The 26,580-nt window shown below is 33.6% G+C and overlaps 1 protein-coding gene across 1 annotated transcript in view; it reads left to right on the forward strand.

The window, feature by feature from the left end:
- The window catches only part of MIPOL1 (mirror-image polydactyly 1), a gene marked incomplete at both ends in the record, with an annotated part of 241,279 nt that overhangs the window by 182,138 nt on the left and 32,561 nt on the right, over positions 1-26,580 (forward strand). Inside the window, one exon of the mRNA XM_084240261.1 lies at positions 6,950-7,180. Within this exon, the coding sequence (XP_084096387.1) occupies positions 6,950-7,180 (231 nt within the window). The remainder of the gene's footprint in view (positions 1-6,949; positions 7,181-26,580) is intronic.

Raw genomic sequence — 26,580 nt, forward strand, 5'->3', positions numbered from 1 at the left:
AAATAAAACTAATAGAATTTGATTCACTTTTCCTGAAGGAATTAATTAAAATCATTAATAAAATTGAAAAATAATTCACCCATGTAAGAACCCATTTTTACTTTTTGGTAAATCATTTATTCATATCAGTGGTGTGGGCCATAATTTTCAGTACTTCAGTAGCTATTTGCTAAGAAATTTGCTCCTTGAAAATGTTTGCTGAACACCTCAAAAATCTTTTTGTCCACAAGTGGACCTAATGTAGATGGCAGCCTTATTCTGTGACTGTTCTTAGATGGAGTACCCCATCTCAGTAAAATTAGGATGAGAAATTATGATAGCTAGCCACTTAACTAAGCTTCCGCATTGAATGATCTAGAGGTAATTTAGTTTAACCTTTGACATGAAGGATTTTTTTCTACATCATTTGTAACAGGTTGCTATCTAGCTACTACATAAATATAATGATACCTGATCACAGGTAGGACTTATCCTACCTAAGGAAGTGCTTCACTGTTTCACTTATAAAGTATAGCAGGCATAACCAAGTTCAGGTACTATAAACAAGTTTAGACATTGTTCGACCATTGTTTATACTGTTGCTGACTGTGCTTGACATTTTTATTGGAATTGGATTGAATCTATAGATCAAGTTGGGAAGAACTGACATCTTAACTATATTGAATTTTCTTATCCATGCATAAAGAATATTTCTCCATTTGTTTAGACCTTCTTTGATTTGTTTTATCAGAATTGTGTAGTTTCCTCATATAGATTCTGTATATATATTTGTTCCATTTATATTTAAATATTTCATTTGGGAAGTGGTGTAATACAGTTTTATTTTTTACATTAAAAAAGTGAAATGAAATGGCATGTAGATGAGAGAAAATAGTAGAGCACATGGGTCTGCAAATCAAGATAGAAAAAGGGAAGTAAAATTGATGTGATTCTTTTAAAATACTACAGTCCATTTGTTCAAGTGGAACATTTATACATTAATGTTTAATAAATACTTTTTGTATACCTCCTATGGAGAAGGCACTACTTTAGACTCCATGGAAACAAAGAAGAATAAAATGTAATCCTTCCTTTCATTATATTAGAATCTAGTAGAGAAGATTAAACAAGTATACAATAGCTATATAGGATGGTAGATAGTAATGACTATGAAGATATGGAAAGAGCATAGAAGCTTAGAGGAAGGAGTGTGCCCTTGGGTAGGATACAGAGTATGGCAGTTCGTCTGGATCTTGACCTGTAGTGGTAGGGTGCATGGTGGGATAGGAAAAGAACTTTGCAGTGCAGACAACAGTGTGAGTAATAATCCAGAGTGAAAAATGCGGGCATTTTTCCAAGAACAGTTTATATTTCTGCTTGACTAGAATAAAAAAATGGTAATAGGGTAGGTCAAAGGAATTGAAAAGAAAAAGAGAACAGAATTTTGGAGCACGTTTATTTATTTGAATCCAGTAAAACCAGCCACGCCTGCCTCTTTTTTTCCCCCGAAAATGATTTAAGAATTATCAGTAAATGATAAAGGTTAGGAAAACAGGTTTACTTCTCCCAATTTGTGAAAAACCTGTATCAACAGGTAATTGTTTTTCATCAAAATATTTTAAATTGTTAAGAGTATTGTGTGAGATTTTATTCAAGGTTAAATAGCATTAATTTCTTTTTAAAACTATACATGTTTGAATGCCTGTTCTTCACCAGATACTGTGCTAGATATTTTCATATAGATCACCTCATTTTTTTCTCATGTGAACTCCGTAGACTTTTTCTTACAGTTGAAGAGATTAATATTCAAAGGGGTAAAATATTTTCCCAATATGATACAAAGTGAATGACAAGGCTGATATTTGAATCTATATCTTCAAAGTACAGGCCTGATACCTTTTAATCTACACCAGATTTGGCATTCTAGACGTATTGGACTGGATAATTCTTTGTAGTGGGGGGGTCTGACCTCAGCAATGAGGGATGTTTAATAGTAACTCTGGCCTCTACCTACTAAATGCTAATAGTATTACCCCCCTCCTCCAGGATGACAACTAGAAATTGAAAAACATTCCCAAGGGACAAAATTACTTCTGATTAAGAACTATTGGTCTATACTGTGGTCCATCAGCTTTAAAATTTTAATCTAAAAATATTTAATCAAAATAAATGGCATAGTTTGGTGTGATTCCATCTGTTTATTTTTGCTTTTGTTTCTCTTGCCATTGGAGTCAAGTCCTCAATACATCACTAAGCCAATGTATTAAGGTGTTTTGTCTATGTTTTCTTCTATGTATTTTATGTTTTCAAGTCTTACATTCAAGTCTTTAATCCATTTTTAGTTAGAGAAATCATCATTAAAACCTAAAGACACCATTGAATGGGAAAAAATATGTGTATATCATGTACCTGACAAGAGACTAATATCCAGGATCTACAAAGAACTCGTACAACTAACAAAAAGAAAACAACCTAATCAATAATTAAGTAGAAAAACTAAATGAGTACATTGCCAAAGACATACAGATCACCAACAGGCACATGTAAAAAAATGTTCATTATCATTTATCATCAGAGAAATGCAAAGTGAAGCCACAGTGAAATACCGTCTCACACCTATGAAAATAGCCCGTATCAAAAAGACCAGAAATAAGTATTGGAGAAAAAGGAACCATCATACATCGTTGATAGGAACAGGGACTGGTCCAACAACCATGGAAAACAGTGTAGAAGTTTTCAAAACATTAAAAATGGATCTACCAGTGTCAGGGAGGGAGGAGGTGAAAGGGGAGAGCAAAAGGTGGGCGAGGGGGCACAATGGACTGTGGGATTCTGATTTTAAATCAATACAATATTGTAAACCAATGTGACCTCAACAAAATATAAAATTTAAAAACATCTTCTGACAAAGTTTCAAACCAACAAAACAAAACTCCAGCATATATGGGATATATGATTGCTTGAGCAATCGCTGTAAATAAGTGAAGCATAAGCATTTGAGTAAACACATACCGTGGGATGGTGAGTAAAGTAATCTCATGGAGGGATTTAAATAATACCTAATCATGGAGATAAGAAAGGAAGCCAGGGAAAGTAGCATCAAAACTTGGTATAATGGGGCCTCCCCTGGTGGCGCAGCGGTGAGCGCTGGGCTGGGAAGCTGCCCGCAGCCTCTGCAGCGCCAGTTTGATCCCTGGCTATCTGGGAGGTCCCACATGGCATGACAGACCTCTCCTGCCGCCCGCTCCTCCCCTCAGCAGTGTATTTCGTCAGTCTGCCAGTTCTGTTCCCCGCTCTGTCTTTGGTGAATTCTCTCACCCTCCCGCGCTTCTGACTGTACCCAGTGCGTGTATAAATAAATAAATCTTTAAAAAAAAAAAAAAAAAAACTTGGTATAATGGAAAAGTACTAGCCGCAGGGATAAGCTGACTCCATGTATGACAATACAATTCAGAGAATTCAGCAAGTAGGTAAGCAGACATGCTGAGTACATAAATATATGCAGGCATAACATAAAAGTGGGTCATATATCTGATTATTTTATTTTAAGCTGAGGCAATACAGAAAGTCAGGAACCAGGAAATCAGTTAGGATCACAGACACATGAGTGGGAATCAAACTTAAGACAGAACCATTGCCAAAAAGAAATGGATTGTCTGCTCCTTACTAGTATACTGCCCATGGAAGGGTGTTTTCCATCCTGGCCTGCTATTGGATGATGTGGTGAGCAGCATAGGAGATAATGTGCAGTCTCATTTGATGTAGATTAGAATTATGATTATATGAAATATTACTGTGAAAAAAAATTTAAGTCTCATTTTCTAGACTAAATTGGATATTTTTATTTATTCTGAATTATATATTGTCATAAATGGAAGAATGAATTGAAACTGTATTTGGATGTTACTTCATTACCTTTACAGTAGAGATAAGTACCACCGTATGTCAGTACTGGTGAACCACGATATTGATTCATGTTTTGGAATTTCTGAGATTGATTTAATGCTTCTTCTGCTGTAGTTTTAGCATTTATTCTTATTATGACAACATATTTTTCCACACATTGTCATTAAATTGTAATGCTACTGTCATGCTGAAAAATGCTTCTCAAAAGCAGTAATGGGGAAAAGGCTAAATAAGATATGATTATATGAAGAAAGCTAGTAGTGTAGCCCTCTTATAAATTTAGGGATGCACATTCTGAGGGAAAAAGTAGCACTAAAACAACAAAGTATTTGAGTGGTTTTAGTTAGACACACTGAAAATATAACTCTTGTATTTCATTTTCCCTGTAATTCCCTTAGAATTCTAAACCTTGTGATTTATTGCTGTTCTTTTTTTTTTTTTTAAGATTTATTTATTTATTTATATAAGCACTGGGTATAGTCAGAAGCGGGAGGGTGAGAGAATTCACCAGAGCGGGGAACAGAACAGGCAGAAGGACCAAAGCACACTCCTGAGGGGAGCAGCGGGCGGCAGGAGAGGTTTGTCTGCACGCCATGTGGGACCCTCCTCTGGTGGCCAGGGAGCAGCCGGGGATCGAACCGGTGCAGCAGAGGCTGCGGGCAGCTTCGCAACCCAGCGCTCAACTGCTGCGCTACCAGAGAGGCCCCTTATTACTGTTCTTAAGGAATGTGTTCTTCCCAAAATCTAAAATTGCCCTACATAAGTGGACTATTAATATGTTTGAATAGTCAAGTAAATCATAAGATGAAACTGAAAAAAATGCAAATTATCATAAATTCTAAGAGGGAAAAAATCAGATCAGTGAGACATTCACAAGAGTGGTCATCAAAATTTAGTTTGAAGAGTCACAAAAGGCTTATCTGATAAAACAGTGTCTGTGCTGAAATCTAATGCTTGAGTAGTAGTTAGTCAGCTGGAGGGTGGAGGGAAAGGCATTCCAAACAAGTGCCTCAAACAAGGAAAAGGTTGATTTGTTTAAGAAACTGAATTTCTGGCTACAAGGTTAAGTGGTAGAGAGGCGATGGTAGAGGGCTTTAGAGCCCAGAAAAGTGGAGAGGAGTATCTTAGCCTCGTCCAGAGAGAAAGACCATGTAGGTTGGATTCTGACTCTGCTAAGTGTGAGGACTAATTAAATCATTTACATCTCTTTGTTTTGATTTCTTCATCAGTAAGAAAAGTAATATTGATAGAGCTTCTCTGATAAGTTGTGAGGTTTAGTGAGTTAAAATATGTAATTTATTTCTGAGTGCAGTGAAATGCAACTGTGGGGTTTTCAGTGACGCTATCTAATTCATCTTTTTTAAAGATTACCCTAGCTACTGCTTCTGTTTGAGAAAGTCTCAATGAGAATTTAATGTTCTTCAAGGCATTGTGAATGATGATTCACCTAAATTGCCCCAGTCACAGAGAAAAATCAAAACTCGGTAAAATATTTGCTAAAACACAGATACCAAATGATAGAAGACTTGGAAGTGATAAACAATTGGGGGATTAAATCAGAATATCATTATCTTAATAATAATGTGGCTTTAAAAATGAAATTATTTGGTTTAATATTTAATTGATTAGGGTACACTGAATAGTTGTTTAGATATCATGGGCAAGTGTAGAATTCCCAAACTAAGTTGGGCCACTATGAATTTTAAATGAGATCATGTATATAAAATTAAAATATAAAGAAATGGGGCAGGCTAAGGTTTTAAAACAGGACACAAAAAGCAGTGCCACTAAAGAAGCACTAATAACCATTTTACATGCTACAAATGTAGCACAGCATGCCATACTTAACTTCATGAGTAGTAAGCCATTGACTGCGGTTGAATAGCAGTCTCCTCAGGCACTAATTTGAATCTTGAAATTCTTTCTTTTGGAATGTAACTGTCCCCATTTCACATCCATCTTATTTCTGACACCTTCCCCAAAGTAAGCATACTGGAGAGCTTAAGGTTACTTAAATAAAAAGGAGAAATTTATAATTACTTTAGTTTGAACAGTTTTAAATAAAGTACCAGCCTAGGTATCTGTCCAGTGCTAAAAATTCCCTGACTAGCTTTTTGCAGCTTTAGGAATTATATTACTTCACATTGTCAATCTGTATTATATATTTAGGTTGTTTTACTTCCAGTCTCTCATCGACATTTCTTTTGTATGCATATACTGAAATGATTTTATTTAATAAAAAAAGAACATCTCCTGTGTGGATTTTAAATTTCCCTTATTAAATATTTATATTTTCAAAATGTCTTTATTTAATTGAGTGAGGTGCTTGGTGCCATTTCAAAATAACCTCAGGTGGTAGGTGTAATGACATATCAAAGATTTGACCTTTAGCATTTTAGGATTCTATTTGCTGCATTTTCTTCTGCATTCGTTTAGTCTTAATTTATATGCTTTTTCTCTCTTTGACTTAATGAGTGGTTATATTTGGCATAAGATTCATTAACAAAAAGAAAATGTATACGAATACATATTATTTCTGTGCAGTCTGACGGCATTTGAATCTCAACTGTGACAACTGGAAAATGCTTTGTATACGGCGCTGACCAGTATTTGTACAAACCTCATTAAGTACTCAGCTGAATAGACCCTGGATCTCTTAACCTGATGCCTATTCTCTCACTTTTCACTTCTTGCAGTCAACTTATTATATTCTTTTATTTACCTAGCGATGCTTTATTTTCCAATTCTGCTTTTCCTTTTAAAGAAAATTGAATGTAATATTTACACTGATGTAATTAAATTAACATCTTACAGCATCTTTTTGTATGCTTTAGTTGCATAGATAATCATTTGCCTTGGTAGCTTTCAGCCTAGAAACAGAGAAAGGGAATAATTATCAAGTATAATATTGTGATATAAAAATTATTTTTGTGTCTCTATTTAAGTATGTCAAGACTGCTTTTTTAGGAATGGGTATTTCTAAGTGGAGATTTTTATTAACTTGACTGCTGGTCAGTCAGTCTACATATTTATGCTTGTCTTATTTATTTTTTTATTTTCTCAGTTTACACAAATCTTTGTCCCAAGAAGAAAATCTAAAGGATCAGTTTAACCATACCCTTAGTACCTATGAAGAAGCTTTAAAAAATAGAGAGAACATTGTTTCCATCACTCAGCAACAAAATGAGGAACTGGCTGCCCAACTGCAGCAAGCTCTGACAGATCGAGCAAACATGGAATTAGAGCTTCGGCACACCATGGAGGCCTCCCAAGCGGCCAATGACAAAGTTCAGAAGTAAGTAAAATGATCTTGCGTTATTTCAAAAGTGTGAAACAAAGCAAAACAAAATACACTTTCTTTTGGCAACTAAATAGTATTTGTTTAATCCATGCTGTTAATAGTTTAAGATGAAAGGTGATTGAGCCACATGAGCCTTTTTAGACTGCTTATCATATCTGTATCTGGGGTCAAAAAGTCATTAACTTGGAATCATGGTTACTATTTAGGACAAACCATTTTTATTTACTAGCTGATCCTCATCATTTTGTGGAGGCCATGCTATTGAAATCATTTCATAGCTAGTAGAAGCTATTAGCAAGGAGAAGAGACATTCAAGTTACCAACTTTGCTCATTTAGCTACACGATAATCCTGCTTGAGTTGAGATCATCTGTGACCTTGCATGCTGAGACCTCTAGGTACATAGAATCCAGTACGGTGAAATTAATTTTCATGTATTGTTCTTCTGGAGTATTCAATACAGCTATTCACAGTGCATAATTATGTTTGTTTATTTTCAATGATCTTTGCATTTTTATTAAAATTTAAATAAAGCTGCATAATCAGTCTGTCCTTATGACAGCTAGCAAAATGTTAACAAATAACTTATCAGACAAAGAAGTCACTTGGTAATTTATGGAAGTTGAACATTCTAGCAGAATTTTTTCTAAGGTAGCTTTAATTTAACAGAAGTTGTCCTTTTTACCAATACCTTCCTTGTGTGTAGTTAACAGCACTACATCATCCTTGTACCTAATTGCCTTCAATTTCTAATATATACCTTTTCCTTAACAATTTTTTTCTGTTTCACAGCATGAAGCTGTGCTAACTTCTAGGTTTCTTACTACTTGCTATGTCTTATTAAAAAAATAAGTCATCTCAACCCTTTCCCCATTACCCCTGAAATTATATTTTGATTAATAACCCAGGGTCGGGTCAATCTGTAGTCAAGACCATTTAAAAACAGTTTAGGAATTTGGACTATTAATATTTACTGTCATTTACCTTGGAACTTGTCATTTATGATAAGTATCATATTTTTGTAGGTTTAAAGATTGTGTATTCAGTCAGAAACTACATCCGATTATTCATAATGTATTATATTAACATTATGAATACTAAGATATATAGATAAATCTCTCATTTCATGGGAACTCCAAATCAGTAACTTTTGACAGTCAAGATCTGCTTTAACTCTATTTGCTTAAAAGACTACAAATAACTAAAAATTTCAATGTTTTCTTTGTCCATTATTCTCTAATTTCTGTACATGACTAAAATTTCCTGAAAGTCTTTGGAAATGATGTCAAACTTTTATTTTTTTGAATCTGATCAATTATCATTACCACTTTGCAAAAGGAAGAGATTTGAATACCAAAAAGAAATAATATCATCTCAGCTAATACTTTAAGTTTAACCTTTTGAAAATCTTACTATATTGTCCTTTTATTTTTTTCCATGTAACCTCATACAGATAAGTCAAAACTTTTTAACAGAATGGCACCTATCCATAAACGTAATTTTCATGCAATAATTTTGTCATTTAAAAGTTAAATTTTAATTGAAAAGATAAATCTTTCATTCTGATTTCTAGCAATATTGATGAAATATTATCAGACTTTCCTTTTCATATTCAATCTACTTTATTTCTTTTTCAGTTGCCCTCAATTAGGCAGTATATACTTGTTACAGTTAATGTGGCCATGGACATTAACTTATTTTAGTGGGCTCAAGGATATCCTTCCAAATGAACTTATTAGACTGTGTTAGGTGATATTAGTATTTTTCCTATTATTAGCAAGTATTTTTGAAGATCCTTTGTGAATTTGTCAGTATCCTAGGCAATATTTAAATTTTCAATTAAAAAGGTACACATTTCTCTTTTCACTGCACAATTTCTTAAATTACTGATCTATATCCTCTAACGCTAATTTTTCATTACCCATTTACTCCTTTGCTATTTGGTATACTAAGGTTAACTCTTGTACTGAACTTTTCCTATTGCTGTAATTTCTTAGCTATTGAATTCAGTGGCCCATTCTTAACTATATTTTTTTTATAAAACATTCATCATCTTAACCTTATAGCATAGTGGTTTAAAAGCATAGATTCTGGATTAAGAATGCGTAGATATGTAAACAGACATTTTATTTAAAATACTGTGCAAATGGGGACAATAATGTGTGGGCAATAATACTGCTGTCTCATAATGTTGTAAGAATTAGATGAGATAATACATGCAATGCTTTTAGAACAGTACATGTTACATAGTCAGTCCCTCTTTTTCTTATCATTTCATGCCACACTCTGCTGTCTTTTCAAGACCGTGTTTATAGTTGTTGATCCCTCTTGCTTGGAGCCTTTTGCTCTCCTACTCCTAAGAGACATATTCATCCTGTGAGATTCAGTGCAGCACAGTGGAGAGAGACGGCCTTTGTGGTCATGTCAGAAAGACCTATCATTGCTTTCCTACTTACAGTGTGTGAGATTTTACAAATTACTTAACCCCTGAAAACAAAAGCTCCTCAGTTTAAAAACTCCAACAGTAATACTGGCTTCACAGGCAGTGTTAAGGAATAAACTGGATACTATGTGCAATGTCTAGTTCAATGCCAGTTACTTTAAATAAGCATTCTATAAATCAGTCCCAGCATATTCATCAGACTAGCAAGACTAGTTCAATTCACTGTTCTCTACAAAGTCTTCTCCAGCTTCCTAGAAAATCAAATCACTCTTTTCTATGTGTCATAGTAGTTTTGTTAAAAATACTTTCTTGAAAATAAAGCCCTCCCTACTCTTCAGTTTCCTCTCTCAACATGGACTTTAGCAATTTCAGCACTGTCTTGTTCCCTCATCCTTTCTTACCTTTCACAGTCAGGTTGCCAGCATGCCTTGTTTCATGTATTGCCTAAATATTTCCTTACTCACCCCCACCCCGTCTTCTGTTCTTAATGGTGTTATTTCCAGTCCTCATCCTCTCGTTTGGAATATTAGCAACAATCAGAAAATAACTGGACCCGCCTCTGCCTCTCTCAAATGTGTCTTCTTCCCTGACTCCAAAGTTCTTTTTTCTAAAATATAAATCTGGTCTTATTACTTTCCTTTTAAACATCTTTCAGGGGGCTTTCACCCCTAAAATTCACATATAAACAACTCACCATGACAGAAGAGGCCTATGGCTGGCCTTCTCCTGTTGGTCTCCTGTCACTACCTCCCTGACTGCTGCCACCTTACCTCTGCACATGCTTTTTCTTCTCCTTGGGCATATTCCTCCTAAAATTGTAGTAGCTGCTCAAATTTTTATTACTCCTTAAGGTACAATCTAAATGTCACCCCTACAATGAAGCCTTAACTGATTTCTTCCAATTAATTGTTTCTCAATTTTCTTATTCTTTGTTTTCATAGTACTTTGTCCATACCTTTAGTAGAGAACTTAATCATCCAGTTCTAATTGTTTTGTAGATCTGTTTGTTATCTACTCCCCTCTCTGCAAAATTGTCCATCTTTAGCTTTCCCCAGACATGGACAGTGTTCTCTTTAGCCTCGTGTCCTCATCTCCTCCAGATACTCACACGGATGCTGCTATAAAGTAGGACATACTCCATGAATGCTTATGAACAAATGAACTAGAGCAATTAAATTATTTGATAGAATTACAGAATAAAGTAAAAGCAGGTCAGATGATGAATTTACAGGGAAATCTGATATACTCTGTTCTGCTTGAGACCCTAAATAAAAAAAAATTATCCCACTCCTGTACCCAAAGTTTACCAATTTCAAAGACAATTTGGTCTTTATGGCTAATCCCACCTACATCGCCTCCTGGCAGTGCTACTCCTTTTTACTCTCTTCAAAGTTGGGAGCTCTTACTTCTTAGGGATCAGCTTTTAACCCTTGTTCTAACCAACAACTTCCATCAAGCTTAATTGCATCTAAAAGGCCTGAAATCTTCAGTGGGAGTGGAGAGAGATTGTGTACTCTTTCCAAGAATTATAGAATTTTAAATTTATATTTTATTGTCTTTCAAAGTTAAAAATATTTTTACACTTTCAGATCTACAGAACTGCTCCTGAAAAACAAAGTCATATACTGTTACCTTCCATAAGCTAGCCAATATTTATAGCTAAGTAATCACTTACAGGGAAAAATGTAATGAACGCCAGGTTTTGTAGCCCAAAAATAACTTCTTGGTCCAGATGTCATATAACCTAAAATTTCACCATTGGAAACAAATTCTCTTGGGGTACTACTGTTTGTATGTTTTTCTCTTTAAAAATGTGTAGGTTTGTGGAATAACAGCATTTTGTGATTTATCTTTTAGATTGTTCTTTTCTGAGACTGAGTGTACTGGTTTTGGAGAGTTATGTGAAGTTTAGAAAAGAAAAACTTCTCTTAGTAGTTTTGCCAAAGACTGAAAATAATCCTCATTTATTAAAGAGATAACTTTATTAAACTTTATGAAAGCAACACACCTATCCTTAAATGATGTTTTTATCATTCACGCAGTTTAAAATTTTATTGGTTCTTTGTGCCATATTTTATTTTCCATCAGTCTTTCTGTATACAGAATTGCTTCTTATGACCTAGAACAAAAGTTTTCTAAAGGATTTTTAAAATATATTTTGCTATAATTAACATGCCTAAGTTACACATAGTCACTTAAAATAAGAGTATTTACAACCAGGCTTATAAGGCCAGAAGATCTGTAAAATATATGTCTTACAATGAAAAAACTTTTGTCATATATCATCTTTACTGTGGGTCATATTTTCATTAATACAATTCAAATTCCTTTATAAATTATAAATATGTAATGAATAGACCAGACAAAAAGATATAGGAAAAAATTGTAAGGCCAGAAGATCTGTAAAATATATGTCTTACAATGAAAAAACTTTTGTCATATATCATCTTTACTGTGGGTCATAGTTTCATTAATACAATTCAAATTCCTTTATAAATTATAAATATGTAATGAATAGACCAGACAAAAAGATATAGGAAAAAATTGTAAACTTTATATGTAAATTTTCACAAGAAAAAATGTAGCAACTATTTAGAACTTTCTTCTCACACTTTTCCCAAAAGTTATGTAAATGTGTGTGAGTTTTGCTAATTTTTGATTGCATAATTAAAATATCAAAGATCAGTATAAAACACTTCCTTTTGAAATATACAGCATTCTGTATCTCTTGATTGTTATTGACAGAAAAGAAAAAAAGAAAGAAATGTAAAACTAACAAAAAGTCTTTCCTGCCTCTTGACCGAATACTGATTTCTATGAAGAAGTTGAAGTTACAAAGAAATTGTGAATTCTCAGCCTGGTTTCCCTGCTGATGAGTAAAAACTGTCTGTGGTTCTCTTCGAAGTGTCAAGGGAGTCGCCATAGTGTCACATAAGGGTTCTTAGCGAAGAACAAACATACTTTCCACAAACTCAGCTGCTTAATCTGTTTGCAGGTTGAATTATAAAATAGAGTAGATGACTGGGTGCTGGGAAGGGGAACAGAGCATTTCTACAGTTTCTCAATTTAAAAAAAAAAATGATATTCTAGTTAAAAAAAAAAACTGCAAATATTATTAAAAGAGTTCACTAAACTTTTTCGTTTTGTTGCTGGCTCCAGAATCTGATTGTAACCATAGTGAAATTAATTCTACTACAGTATTTTTGGTTAGTTTACCATGGAAGGCATCAGTGAATTTTTGTCATTACATTGTCTTCTTAAAATTATTCTGCTTCTTGACAAAATTACCTGTGATATTTTTCCTCTAAATTCTTGGTTGGGCAACAAAGTACAAGGCAATATTAAGTATATCTTAACACTTGTAAATATTTGTTGATTGAGTCAAAGAATAAATTTCATACGTTCCCAACTCAAAAAAGTTTTAAGGCAATATTTAATATGTGGAAAGTTGATTTTGATTTATTAGAATTGTTAATTCTAATTAATTCCAGAAAAACTTTTTGGAAGTTGGTCTATAGAATGTTTTTATGTGTGAGATTTTAAGCCCTGTGAAATATGATACGTGTCTCAGCAAGTAAGTGAAATTATTAATTTTTTACACCAGTAAGTTTTGGAAGATAACTTCTAAATCTAGATCTAATTAGATAGAACTTTATTGTCATTTATATATGGAACATGGAGTCACATGACTTCTCAGCAATCATCATAGGATGTACAACATATAACATACTTAATTTTTATTATTGAACATATGATAGGTTTTAAAAGAATTTAATATTCTGGTTTTATAAATCATAAAACGTTTTTAAATTACTTCAATCCATATTAAACTTGTGCAATGCCAATCTTGTTCTCTATGAAACATGTATTATTTTATCTAAAATTTTATTTCATTATATGGTTGTATGTATCCCATACACATGCGCACACACACACACGTACACATATATATCTCCATTGAGTACATAAAGTAGGTTTCTTTAGAGCTACTTTTACTATACACATAAGTACATATCTACCATGTTTGATAAATGCATAATTATTCATATATATTCATTTGGGAATTTGGGTTTACACCTTTATCTTTAGGGAATGCCTCACTTTGACAGGAAAAAGAACATAGTTTTAATTATCTATTTTAATCCTTCAACCAAAGAAGGATTAATGTAGGATTATTAAAATTGTAGCATAACCCAGAATTTGAGAAATTCCAATGAAGTAGAAAGTGAAGCCTCCAGGCCCAAAAAAAAGGGGGAGGGCACTTCTCTAAACCTGAGAATCTGTACTTTCCTTGATAAGTTCCCTTTAATAGCTAACTTTGTGGAATGAGTTGAAAAGAGCATGACAGTTTAAGGAACTGAAAATAAATCACAACACAGCATCTACATGTCATCTGCTTCTTCATTTCAGGCCTATCTTCCAGAACTGATCTAGAGCTGGGCTGTTTCAGCTCAGCCTATCTATTAAGAGAGATAGATAACACATGTTTCAGAGAAGCACAATGGAGAGGAATCAGACCAAAGAGTTAAAACGAGAGACTTATGTTGTTTCCATTTAAGACACAATAAAATGCATGAAATAATGTTTTTTCATTAATCTCAGTGTTCCACTAACAAGAAGTCATAGATAAAATTTCTATATTTTAGGGAAATTATGAGATACCCTTAAGATAATTATATACATTTTAACTAGAACTTGATAGGATAAAAAAAAAACCCACATCTTGAGGTTTTATATTTCAAAGATATGCAAATGTATTTGCACAGATGTACATATATACTAAAATGTAATTTCTTTAGAGTGATATGCTCTAAGAAGTATCCTTTTCCTGATTGCTGTTCTTAGTGCCAGCTAACAACTATACTCTTTAACCCTTGACAGGCCACATAGCTCCTGGGTCCTTCTGTGAAGACATAGGAACTCATGCTTCTTACCTGAGAATAGTTTTAGAATTCATAAAAATCAGATCTATGAAGTGTTTTGAACTTCCTAGGAAAAAGTAATTTAACACTAACCACTAGTGTACTTTAGAATACTTTTGTGGTAGTAAACGGGGAAAGGAAACTATTGTAGAAATTAGATTTTTAGAAGTTTTATCATTCCTATTTGAATGTTACTCAACCTCATTATACTTGATAACTCACTCAAAACTTCCTCCTTTGCTTTCTCTATTTTTAATTTCATAGTATATAGTATATCTACTTACTAATACAGTAAATATCTATATTCTTATGTAAGTCAGTCTGGTTTTATTTAATAAATCTTAAGTGTACTCATTTAAAATCTAAAATGCACTTTCTTACATGTAGGTTATGTTCCAGAAATATAATTGGAAAAAAAATAAATTGAACCCAAGAGCAAGAAGAAATACAAATTTCCCTTGCATGCCAAGATTCCATGTTTGATTTTTCTCTTCACTAATTTAGGATTTTCACACATGCACGTGTAGCCCTTGATAAGTAAAGAATTAGAGAATCTTTTGCCTATTTCAATGTAACTTAGTCTCATAGTAAGATCATAAACATTGTCTATACACAAAAACCTCATCCTTGGGCCACCCTGGTGGCACAAGGGGCTAAGTCTTAGCACTATGAAGCTGTCCGCAGCCACTGCAGCATTAGTTTGATCACTGGCCAGGGAGCTACCCACATGGCACAGCAGACCTCTCCTGTCTCACCCGCTGCTTCCCTCAACAGTATACTTCAGTCAGTCTTCCTGTTCTGTCCCCCACTCTGTCTCTGGTGAATCCTCTCACCCCCTACACCTCTGGTGTGTACCCCAGTTCTTGTATGCATAAGTAAATAAATCTTTAAAAAATAATAAACCTCATCCTTGATCATTTTGCATTTTAAAATACATCATTTTGTAACAGTACTTTGTATATTGAAGATGTGAAGTGTTTCTCCTTTCTTCCACATATTGTTGCATGTTCTTGAAGAACTCAACAACTTTTTCATCAGTCTTTAACCTAAATATAAAGAAAAAATAGTTATACTACTGTAGATTTCCTTCATTGGGTGATCCCATAGAAAGACTGACTTAAAAGTGAAAAACAATGCTCCAAAAATTACATAGTAAAACAGTATTTTGCAACTAAACTTAATTTTAATTTTTATAGTTTTGGCATATATAGCTTTCAAAATAATTGCTCTTAGAACATCATCATTATTTCACTTTTTCCTTGACCACATATAACAGTATGATAAAAACACATGAAGAATATGTTATTTTTCTTTGTTACCACTTGCCAGTGATAAGCTATGTAATGATAAAAATAACACATGATCTCATGTAATATCTTGATACATCTTCCTTAAATTAAACTAAACCTGCTATCTGAGTTATATGTGTTTCACATTAGTTCCTAAAAGTTCCCTTCTACTGACTTGAGCGCCTAATCTTTCCCAGAGTGATGGGAGTAGCACAGTTCAAGAACAAGAATGAATCTCTGTATAATCGCAACACAATGTGAGGTGACCCTAAGACAGAGAACTGACCAGATACACATATGGGTTTTAGGAAGACTTTCTGATGCTCTTTTTTAACACAGCTGTGAGAAGAATGTGGCTAAGACCCAATAGTCATTCTTGAGTAGAGCTGGCAAAGGAAACCATGAGGAGAAGAGAATTTAACACATGGGTGTAAGAGAGTACGGCTTCATTGATGCGATCTGAGAGGAATGCCTAATGACTGGAAGAATCAAACTTGGCAATGAAAACACAAAGCTCTTTTCATCAATTCAAACGCAGACTCTAAAGCTGCAGATGGTCACCTCCAGCCTTGTCTATTCAGTGTGAGGTTTTATAAAATGGTACTTTGGTGAATACTAATAGATCAAAACAAAGATTTAATAACGTAAAGATGTGGTGTTCATTTTTAAATGAGTATACAGGTCAATGTCTCCGAAAAGGCTAAAAAGAGTACCTTTTATATGTGGGTCTAAAGTCTTTTTGTTATTTTTCAACTTCAAAAATAAATGACGTCGTTAACGTACAGATTGTGTTTTATGAAAAACAGTTTGCATTATGAAAAAGATTCCAAAATTGAGGTTTATATTTATGCTCACTGATTTACTTACTTTTTATTTGTTTGAGGGTTCTTAATGTATAAAATTTGCTAATGTCATCCTTTAATATTTTCTTAAAGCTCACTTGATAGGATAAATGTGTTGCTATTCTCACAGATGAATCAATCTAACCAAAATTTAGGCCAAAATATTTAATACTTGCAATAGAACTTCTTTCCTTACTTTTTCAGAGACTTCATAGAGACATTTTTTAGTTCAGAGGGTTGCAGTGTTGAAATTGCATTTATTCTACTTTGCATTTGATTATCTAAGATTTTAGAAATTTATAATAGTTATAAATTGATAGGTAATCCATTGTATTAAACATGTTATTTATATTTATATAACTGAATCTTACTTTTAAGTGAAAATGAAATATGGTATATTTTTCAAGAATGAACTTAATTTTTAAACTTGGTTAGCAAGTCATAGTGTATAAAACTCTTGCACTAAACCCAAATTAATTTTTATTCATAAATGTGAATTAAATAATTTAATGGCTTTCATCATTCTGTTATTTATGAAGTAAGTATAATGAATAACTCTGTACTCCTCATATTTTTATCAAGTAAATGATACTAACTTACAATAAAACACTAGAATTGAAAGTTAAAGGACATATACACTTTAGTTTCTAAGAGAAATATCAGTGAACTAACAAAATGCTTGACAGTCATACATTGAGTATTTACAAGACATTAAGTTGTATTTCTTCTGAGTTTCCTTACCTGGAAGATGAAGTTGATTTACTTACCCTATCTACTTCAGAACATTGCTGTGAGGGACAAATAAGATGTATGTACTTATGAGTACTTTGAATAATATAATGTGTTCTATAAACATAAGCAATTGACTGAAGAGTATCTTCTACTTACACATTTTGAATAAGAGATTATAATCTTTGGAACCAGAAATGTAAGGAGGAAAAAAACATTTCTTTCAGCCTCTGAGACACAATGTAAATAACATGTTACTTAGGAGAAAGAGATTCTTCGCATAGATCTTAGGAACTGGAAGTAAAAAGGATTGTGGGCATTCTTATATATTACTGGTAAGATTGCAAAATGGTAAGAAAACAAAAATATGGAGGAGAATTTGATAATATATAACAAAATTACATATGCATTTACCAAGCTAAGGAAAATCATGTATAGGAGTCTGTCAATGTATACCTTCATGAATATGAAACATTAGAACTGCAGTATTGCATTTAATAGCAAACAAACAACCCAAGTAAGAGAACAGTTGTATAAGCTAACACAGTACCTGTAGCCAGTTTATAGATTAAGGAAGATATCTATAAACTGATATTGAATGATTTTCAGAATAAGTTGCTAACCAAAAAAAAAAAAATCAAATACTTATAATATGCTGCATTTATGTGAAAAATAATTTCAAAAGGGACAAAAAGCCTAAACCAGAAACTAATGAAAATGCTTTTTGGAGGTAGATGGGGAAAAGGTTCTGGCATAGGATGAGAATGCACCTTCTCTGATAACATTTTGTACATTTTGAGCCATGTAAATGCTTTAAATATTCAGAGAATTAAATCAGAAAAGATAAAGAAAACCCTGAAAATTAATACAATTAGAAGCAAATGTATCTAGCTATATGTCAAACTGATAAATACTTCTAAAGAGAAAAAAACCAATTCAAGCATCTTTTGATCATCTTACTCTGACTATACATCCTTAGTAGAATGTATCCTGAGAACAAAAAGAAATGCAGAAAATTCTTGGCTTTGCTTTGTTTAAGCAAATAACTGAATATATTCACTTACCAGTATATTATTCATAGTACTTGTACTGCTGATGATCAACATTTTGAAAATATGTTTATTGTTGGATTGAGTAATAAGTAATATTATTAGGGGCCAAGATTTTCACTGTAAAATAAATGACACCAGGAAAAAGAAACTATAGTATTAAATTTGAATTGAAAATATCAATATGAACTCATGATTTAAAATAAAATTTTTTCATTGTTTTATTCATTAATGCCTTAGAAGTGGACCCAATACACAGATTTTAGTTCCTAAATTTCTCATTAAAGGGTACCTACACTCCTATGTGAGGAGCAGGGAAAGTACAGTGAATCTAGAAATTTTTTGTGTGCTAAAAAGCAAGAAAATACTCAAAGACTAATTGGGTCCTATCATAAGCATACAGAAATCATCTTGAAAAGATCCAGATTTGGGACTACTTATGTATGAAAAAAGAACTGCATTTGATTACAGATTATTTAATATTTACATGTTAGAGCCTATAAATTAAAAATCTGTAAGCTTAAAGGATGGAGGATGGAAAGGAAGAAACCCTTTCATGGTAGTTAATAATGTAGATAGAAAGATAGATAATCACCACCTTGTAACCCCCAGTGCAATTAATTCACACAGAGACCATCCATTAGCTATATAATGTGTTAAAATAAGATACTTGGCACTAGAATCAGTCTAGTTTGGAAAAACTTATTTAGCATATACCAAGGAGCTTAGAGTTTAAAAATCAGAGAGGGTTCGGACATGGGGATTTAGGATATCAAGTGCCTTTGGACAATATTTAGGGATTTATTATTAAAATTTACTTTAGAAATTTTTCTTACTCAAATATTCTGTTGCTTATGTAAATGATAGCTGATAGACCTAAACCATTCAACCTTTTATCAAAATTCCTCTTTTAAAGAAACTCACTACAGTGTAAAGAAATTTTGCCTTAGAGACTTTATCAATATTAGACTAAGTCCTGATCCCTTATTTAAATTTTGATATTTTGTTTATCATGGAGTTCTTGTGTTAATTTTGATTTTTTTAAATATTGCATCAAAATATTATTTCATCTTGATTGAGTTATTTTTTAATCCTCTTAATTTTTTCACCTGAATTGACTATTTCTTTCCCTGAATAATCTATACAGATAAAAAAGGACACTGCCAGAGAGAGGAAAATACCTTTTTACTTTATCCTCATTCAAAAAATAATAATGACAACTTAACTAAAATTCGTTACCTTGTACAATTTCTAATGAATATTGTTTTATGCTCAGATATGATAGTGCTATAATTAAGAGAGCTAAACCATTGTGGTTCTTCCCACACTGTGGAATTTGACTAGGTTTTTAATTATGTACTGTTTAGAAAGCCTATTATTGTTAGAATTTCTGTTTCTTAAGGTCATCACCTTCACCATATTTGTCAACTGTTGCTTCATCTTTCTTTCAGTCATCTGTGTGATTTGTTGTCATGTCTATCAATAATAGGGCCCTGGCTGCATTCTAGTCCCCAAATGTTGATTTCAAATTGACAGTACATGGGTCTATGAATCAAATATAAATCTGGTAGAGAAAATTACTGTGACAATGCCAGCTTAATAAGTTGAATATTACTTTTATTTCATAGGTCTCTGGCTTAGTCTGAAGTTTGAAGGTGCATTGATGTATTATCTCTACTAGACTCCCAAAGGATGTTGCCAGTCTTTTGAATTAAACTTGAATAAGGTTGATTTGTATTCCCTGTTAATCAAAATTTGGAATGTTGACATTAGAAAATTTCATTCAGTGCTAATTATATATGACTTTTATGAAAGTTAGGAAGGAAAGAATCCTACATTTTAAAGTTTAGTATCAGCCTAAAGCCCTATGAAAACAAAAGTGAGTAGCTTAATAAGCCATCTTAATAAGATACCTTAATAAAACTAACCAGTTATTCTAGCTTGCTGCAATTTCACTTGGCAGTATAAAATTCAGTGACTCACTTCCTTCATCAGTAATTGAAACTTTTCTGGGTTTAAAATGATCAAAAAACTAAGCAATGTTATAGCAACATTTCCCAACCTTTCTTAACTCTTGAATCTCTTTAATAACAATACATATTCTCTAGGTAGTTTTAAGTATCCTTTTTGCATTAGTATAGAGAAAGAAGTCAATTTGCATTGATTGAATTATAAATTTTATTTGAATATATATTTAATATTCATAATATGCAACATCACATGTTTAACTTCACTATATATGAAAAAGCATAATTTATTGTTTTAAACTGGCATATTAAGTTTGGTTTAGAGACTATATATATGAAAGTAGATTAAAATTTAGTAACATGTTATGACATTAAACAACTGCCTATGAGATGATATTTGGAATTCTTAACATTTTACTTTTAAAATGAAAGAATAGAGGTTTTTCAATCTCCATTCGCTAGACTATTTCCACAAAGCACATTATGGGTGCTTTGGCCTTTACTTCAATATATGTAAAGCTAAATTAAATATTATCATGCCAATATTTTCTCTCTTTAACTTTGTTTTTTAAGTAACAGCTACTAAATAGGTGATGTGAGTTGTCTGACCAAATGAATCCTGTTTAGAATAGAGATCTGGTGAAGAAAATCTTAAGACAAAATCTACAGATTTATTTTTATGCATGTCATTAATTTATATTTCAACATTGGTGTACTTTCTACTTCCTCTGAGTATTCAGTGGTCCATTAGGGGGACAATTAAACAATTTACAACTGAGAGACAAAAAAATACACTCAAAAACATGTTGACCAGCTATCAGCTAGGCACTGAGTCATGAGTATGCTATTCTGGTCCTCACTTACATCCACTCTATTCATTCTGTGCGCACAGAAACCTCCAAATTAATCCATTTTAAAAGACGAAATAAATCAAATAAAAAGCAAAATATTTAATAATAATTTTGAACATTGGCTTCAAAAATAGACTCAGAATAGATGCTTTTTACCACCTTTGGCTACATGGTCTCCTATAAATTGTTCAGTTACAAAATGAAAAAATTATGCCCTAGAAAATTTCATTATATAGTTTTACACACCCTTTTTACTCTTTTTCAATTTTAATACATTTTTAATTGGTTTAAAAAACATTTATTTGCTCAAAAACATTTTAAAGTACTTTCATTATTTATAAACTACCATCCCCCAAAATACATACTAAAATCAAATAAATTAACTGAATTAGTTAAATCAGGATATGTTATTTAAAGAAAGGAATCATTTGCTGGAAAGAGTAGGTGTTATAGCATATTAAATAAATGTTAATGCTTTCTTTACATACTTCAAATAAAGAATATTTTTCAAAATAGAATATTTCATAGTTTATTATGGAATAGTTGAATGTGTGCTTTAAAATACTAAGTAAATATTTTTCTCATCATGAGCAAAGTATACAACTCTAAGATTGGATTTGTTTGTGTTAGTGGACTTACTAAATATTAGTCTTTGCTGGTTCAATTTATACCATTTATCTTTTCTATGCCAACACTCTGATTTTGCTCTGAAGTATTCTACAACTTGCTGTTATATGATACTAGCCCCAGAGCTAGCTTTTCCAGTTTATTGAATATACTTAGTGTATTCTGTAACTAATAAATCAATAAAGCCTTTTTGTAATGTACAAACTCCTATCTCAATGAAGCAATTATAAGCAAACTATGAGCGAACACATGAATCCTAAAAAGATATGTTGTGATTATATTGACTCTGGAAACATTTGACTTTCATAGAATACATCAACCATTGCGTGGTATAATATGGTTGTAGTATTGCTCGTAAGTTTTTGAATAATCAAGTGAGTAGTAAAACAATAAAAATGTTTATATCTTAGGAATACATTTTAAGTAATTATTCTGAACAGCTACATATTAGTGGTATCTTCAGGCACATTGATAGATAGGAATCATATTTCTTTTTTTTTTAATTTATTTATTTTTATATATAGAGGCATGTTTTTTATTTATTTATGTGTTTGTTTGTTTGTTTTGTTTATTTTTTTTTTTTAATAGAGGCATGCTTTATTTATTTGTTTGCTGGTTTGTTTGTTTGTTTTGTTTATACATGCACTGGGTACAGTCAGAAGCGCAGGAGGGTGAGAGAATTCACCAGAGCCAGAGCGGGGAGCAGAGCAGGCAGAAGGACCGAAGTACACTGCTGAGGGGAGCAGCGGGCGGCAGGAGAGGTCTGCGCGCCATGCGGGACCCTCCTCCAGTGGCCGGGGAGCAGCCGGGGATCGAACCGGCCGCGGGCAGCTTCGCAACCCAGCGCTCAACCGCTGCGCCACTGGGGAGGCCCTGTTTGTTTTGTTTATACATGCACTGGGTACGGTCAGAAGCGCAGGAGGGTGAGAGAATTCACCAGAGCCAGAGCGGGGAGCAGAGCAGGCAGAAGGACTGAAGTACACTGCTGAGGGGAGCAGCGGGCGGCAGGAGAGGTCTGCGCGCCATGTGGGACCCTCCTCCGGTGGCCGGGGAGAAGCCAGAGATCAAACCTGCGCCACAGAGGCCGCGGGCAGCTTCACAACCCAGCGCTCAACCGCTGCGCCACCGGGGAGGCCCGGAATCATATTTCTTATTTAGAGTGAAACTAAGACCTGGTAATAAATTTTTTAACCTTTAATAATTTAATTTTATATTGTTCATATACATTTCCTTTATGAGAGGAAAAATTCTTTAAAAAATTTTAAATGTTTTAATAGCAATATAAACACAATAAATTCTATATTGGTTAAATAAATGTGTTTAGAAAGGAATAAGATAAATGCATCAAACATTTTACTTTAGCAATCCTATCACCTTGCTCACTTTAAAAATAATTCTACCTTAATGTAATGTTTCATTGCTCATTAAAACTTGACCAACTCTTAAATAGCTTACCCACATAGTTACCTAATTCTTTAATGATACTGTATGTCCATGATAAAACTAGCTTCCATACTGTTTTCCTGATAGATTTTATCCCTTTCAGAGTATTAGATAGTACTTGTTTGCATTTATATTTAGTTAATGGTACATGTCCTAATAGTTCCTGTAACCTGCAAAACTAAGTACAAGTCATTACAATTGAGTTAATTGAGGAAGTAAACAGATGATTTGTAATAACCATAGCAAATATAATTATTAGATTTTTATATTTTAGATCTCAAAAACAAATGAATTTCATTCTAAATAAGGTTGTTGACCAGCTATGTTCAACTGAATGATAAATTGGCTGAGGGACTGAGTCATGAACATGCTATGCTGATCTTCACTAAAGGATGATCTTTCTATTGAATGAGAAGCCATGATTTAAATATTTTCCCAATTATAGGACCTCCCTGGTGGCACAAAGGGGTTAAGCATCACACTTTGAAGCAATCCTCATCCTCTGCAGCATGAGTTCGATCCCCAGCCAGCCAGGGAGCAACCCACATGGTGCAACAGACCTCTCCTGTCTTGCCCTCAGCAGTGTACTTCAGTCAATCTGCCCGTTCTGTTCCCTACTCTGTCTCTGGTGAATCCTCTCACCCCCGGCATCTCTGGCCTGTACCCCAGCTCTTGTATGCATAAATAAATAAATCTTTTTTAAAAATTCATTTAAAAATAAATAAATAAATATTTTCCCAATTATAATTACCTATTAATAGGATATTATCATTTTTTATATACAAGAACTGGGGTATAGGCCAGAGGTGTTGGGGAGGTAAGAGGATTCACCAGAGACAGAGTGGGGAGCAGAACAGGCAAATCTACTGAAATACACTGCTGAGGGGAGCAGCGGGCAAGACAGAAGAGGTCTGCTGCACCATGTGGGTTGCCCCCTGACCAGGGATTGAACTCGTGCTGCAGTGGCTGCCAATAGCTTCATAGGTTGTGTCTTAACCCCTTGTGCCACCAGGGAGGCCCCCTTTAATAGGATATGAAATAATTTTATTCAATAAGCATATTTAAATTTTTTTCTTATATCATTGTTCATTTTTGTACAATATTTGATTTCTCCCCTCTTGTGAAGTCCCCATGGTTCTCCTACCACCACAGTACCCATGACCCATCACACAGTCCCTTGTGCTCTTCCTGCCTGTTTAGACCCCTCTCTTTCCACCCCCCATCCCCTGTGCTGTACAAATCAGATCTATGGTTTGCCTGTAAGTTTTGTCTTTTTCCTGACCCTATGTTCGATTTTCCTATATTCCTCCTATAAGTGAAATAATCCTATAATTTTCTTTTTCCTTCTGGCTTACTTCATTTAGTAAAGTCCTTTCCAGCTCCATCCATGTTGCTATAAATGGCATGAGTTTCTGTTTTTTGATTACTGAATTGTATTCCATTGTGTGGATATTCTTGATCCATTCATCTATTTTGGGGCATTTAGGTTGTTTCCATATCTTCGCTATTGTAAGTAGTGCTGCAGCAAACATAGGAGTACAGGTTTCCTTTCAGAAATTCTGGGTCATATGGTAGATCCATTTTAGTATTTTGAGGAACCTCAACACAGCTTTCCATAGGGGTTGGACCAGTTGGACATTCCCACCAGCAGTCTGAGAGGGTTCCTTTTTCTCCACATCCTCTCCAGCATTTGTTGTTTCTAGTTTTTTTTAATATGGGCCATTCTGACCAGTGTAAGGTGGTATCTCCCTGTGGTTTTGATTTACATTTCTCTGATTATAAGTCATGTTGAACTTTTTTTTTTTTCATTTACTTTTACACCATTTCCATTTCTTCTTCAGACAGTGTCTGTTTAGCTCCTCTGTCCATTTTTTGACTGGATTGTTTGCTCTGTTTCTGTTGAGTTGTGCAAACTGTTGATCTTTGCAAAAGAATGAAACTAACTACTACTACCTCACACCATACACAAAAACCAACTCAAATGGATAAAAATTTGAATGTAAGACCTGAGACCATAACATATATAAAAGACATCCCCTCTGTGACATGCATCTCACAAACATCTTTGAGGACTCATCTCCAGAAGAAAGAAAATGAGAAAGATAAACAGCTGGGACTACATCAAACTAAAATGCCTCTGTACAGCAAGAGACAGCAACCAAAATGAAGAGACACCCTATTGAATTGGAGAAAATATTTTCACACCATACAACAGATAAGAGACTGATATCAAAGAACTATAAAGTGCTTACTCTACAAATATTTCTAAAAGGTAAAAAATTTATGCAGTCTGAATGAAGACCAGAGTAACAACAAATATGTGTATGTGTGTACTGTGTCAGGCACTTATCAGGTGCTGGTGAACAAGATCAAATCATACCTTGACCTCATGAAGCAAAGCTTTTTTCAGGAAAGCTAAAGAGTAAATATTTATGCCAGTAAGTATATAATTACAAATTGTGTTTAATGTGATGCCAAAAAAAATTCCTATGAGAAAATGAAACAGGGAAATCTAATTTAGATTTGTGTTGGGGGAAAAGGATTTTTTCCTAAACAGGACCCAGAAGCATAAACTGGAAGTAGCGGGGCGGGGGTGGGGGGAACTTCCATGTGGCACACTGGAAAGACAGAAGGGATATCTTTGTTGCCAGAGGGCGACTTGGTACAACAACAACAAAAGAAGATGAAGTCATACTAGTACTTAGAGTCAGAACTTAAAGAACCGTATCATGTTTATCAAGGTTTTTTTCTGTTTCTGGTTCTTAACTTTATATTACAAACTATGGAAGCTGTTGGTAGTTTTTAATCGGGGGACATGTTCTGATTTGCATTTTTAAAAAATTAACCCTGATCCTGTGTGGGGGACACACTGGAATGGAATAAGTATAGAAGTAGAGACATTCGTTCAGAAGTAAAAGCACGAGTGAGAAATTGTGACTTGGAACAGGGGAATGTCATTGGAATTGGAGATAAGTCGTATGACTTGGATCTGTGTGGCATACAGGTGGTAGACTTCTTCGATGGAATGCAGGATTTCTAAGAGAACTGCCAATTTTGTGACTTGAGCAGCATTGTAGATGGAAATACTATGTATTGAGATTGGGAAGGCTAGAGGAAGAACAGAGTTGAAATAGAAGAATATTTTTAACAAGCTTAATTTGAGTAGTGTGCAAGACATCCAAGTAGATGTCTGTCTTGATATCTTAGTTACTCAAGGAAGAACTTAGAGCTGA

Source organism: Talpa europaea, assembly GCF_964194135.1.
Source record: "Talpa europaea genome assembly, chromosome: 8".
In the NCBI taxonomy this organism is placed as follows: Eukaryota; Metazoa; Chordata; class Mammalia; order Eulipotyphla; family Talpidae; genus Talpa; species Talpa europaea.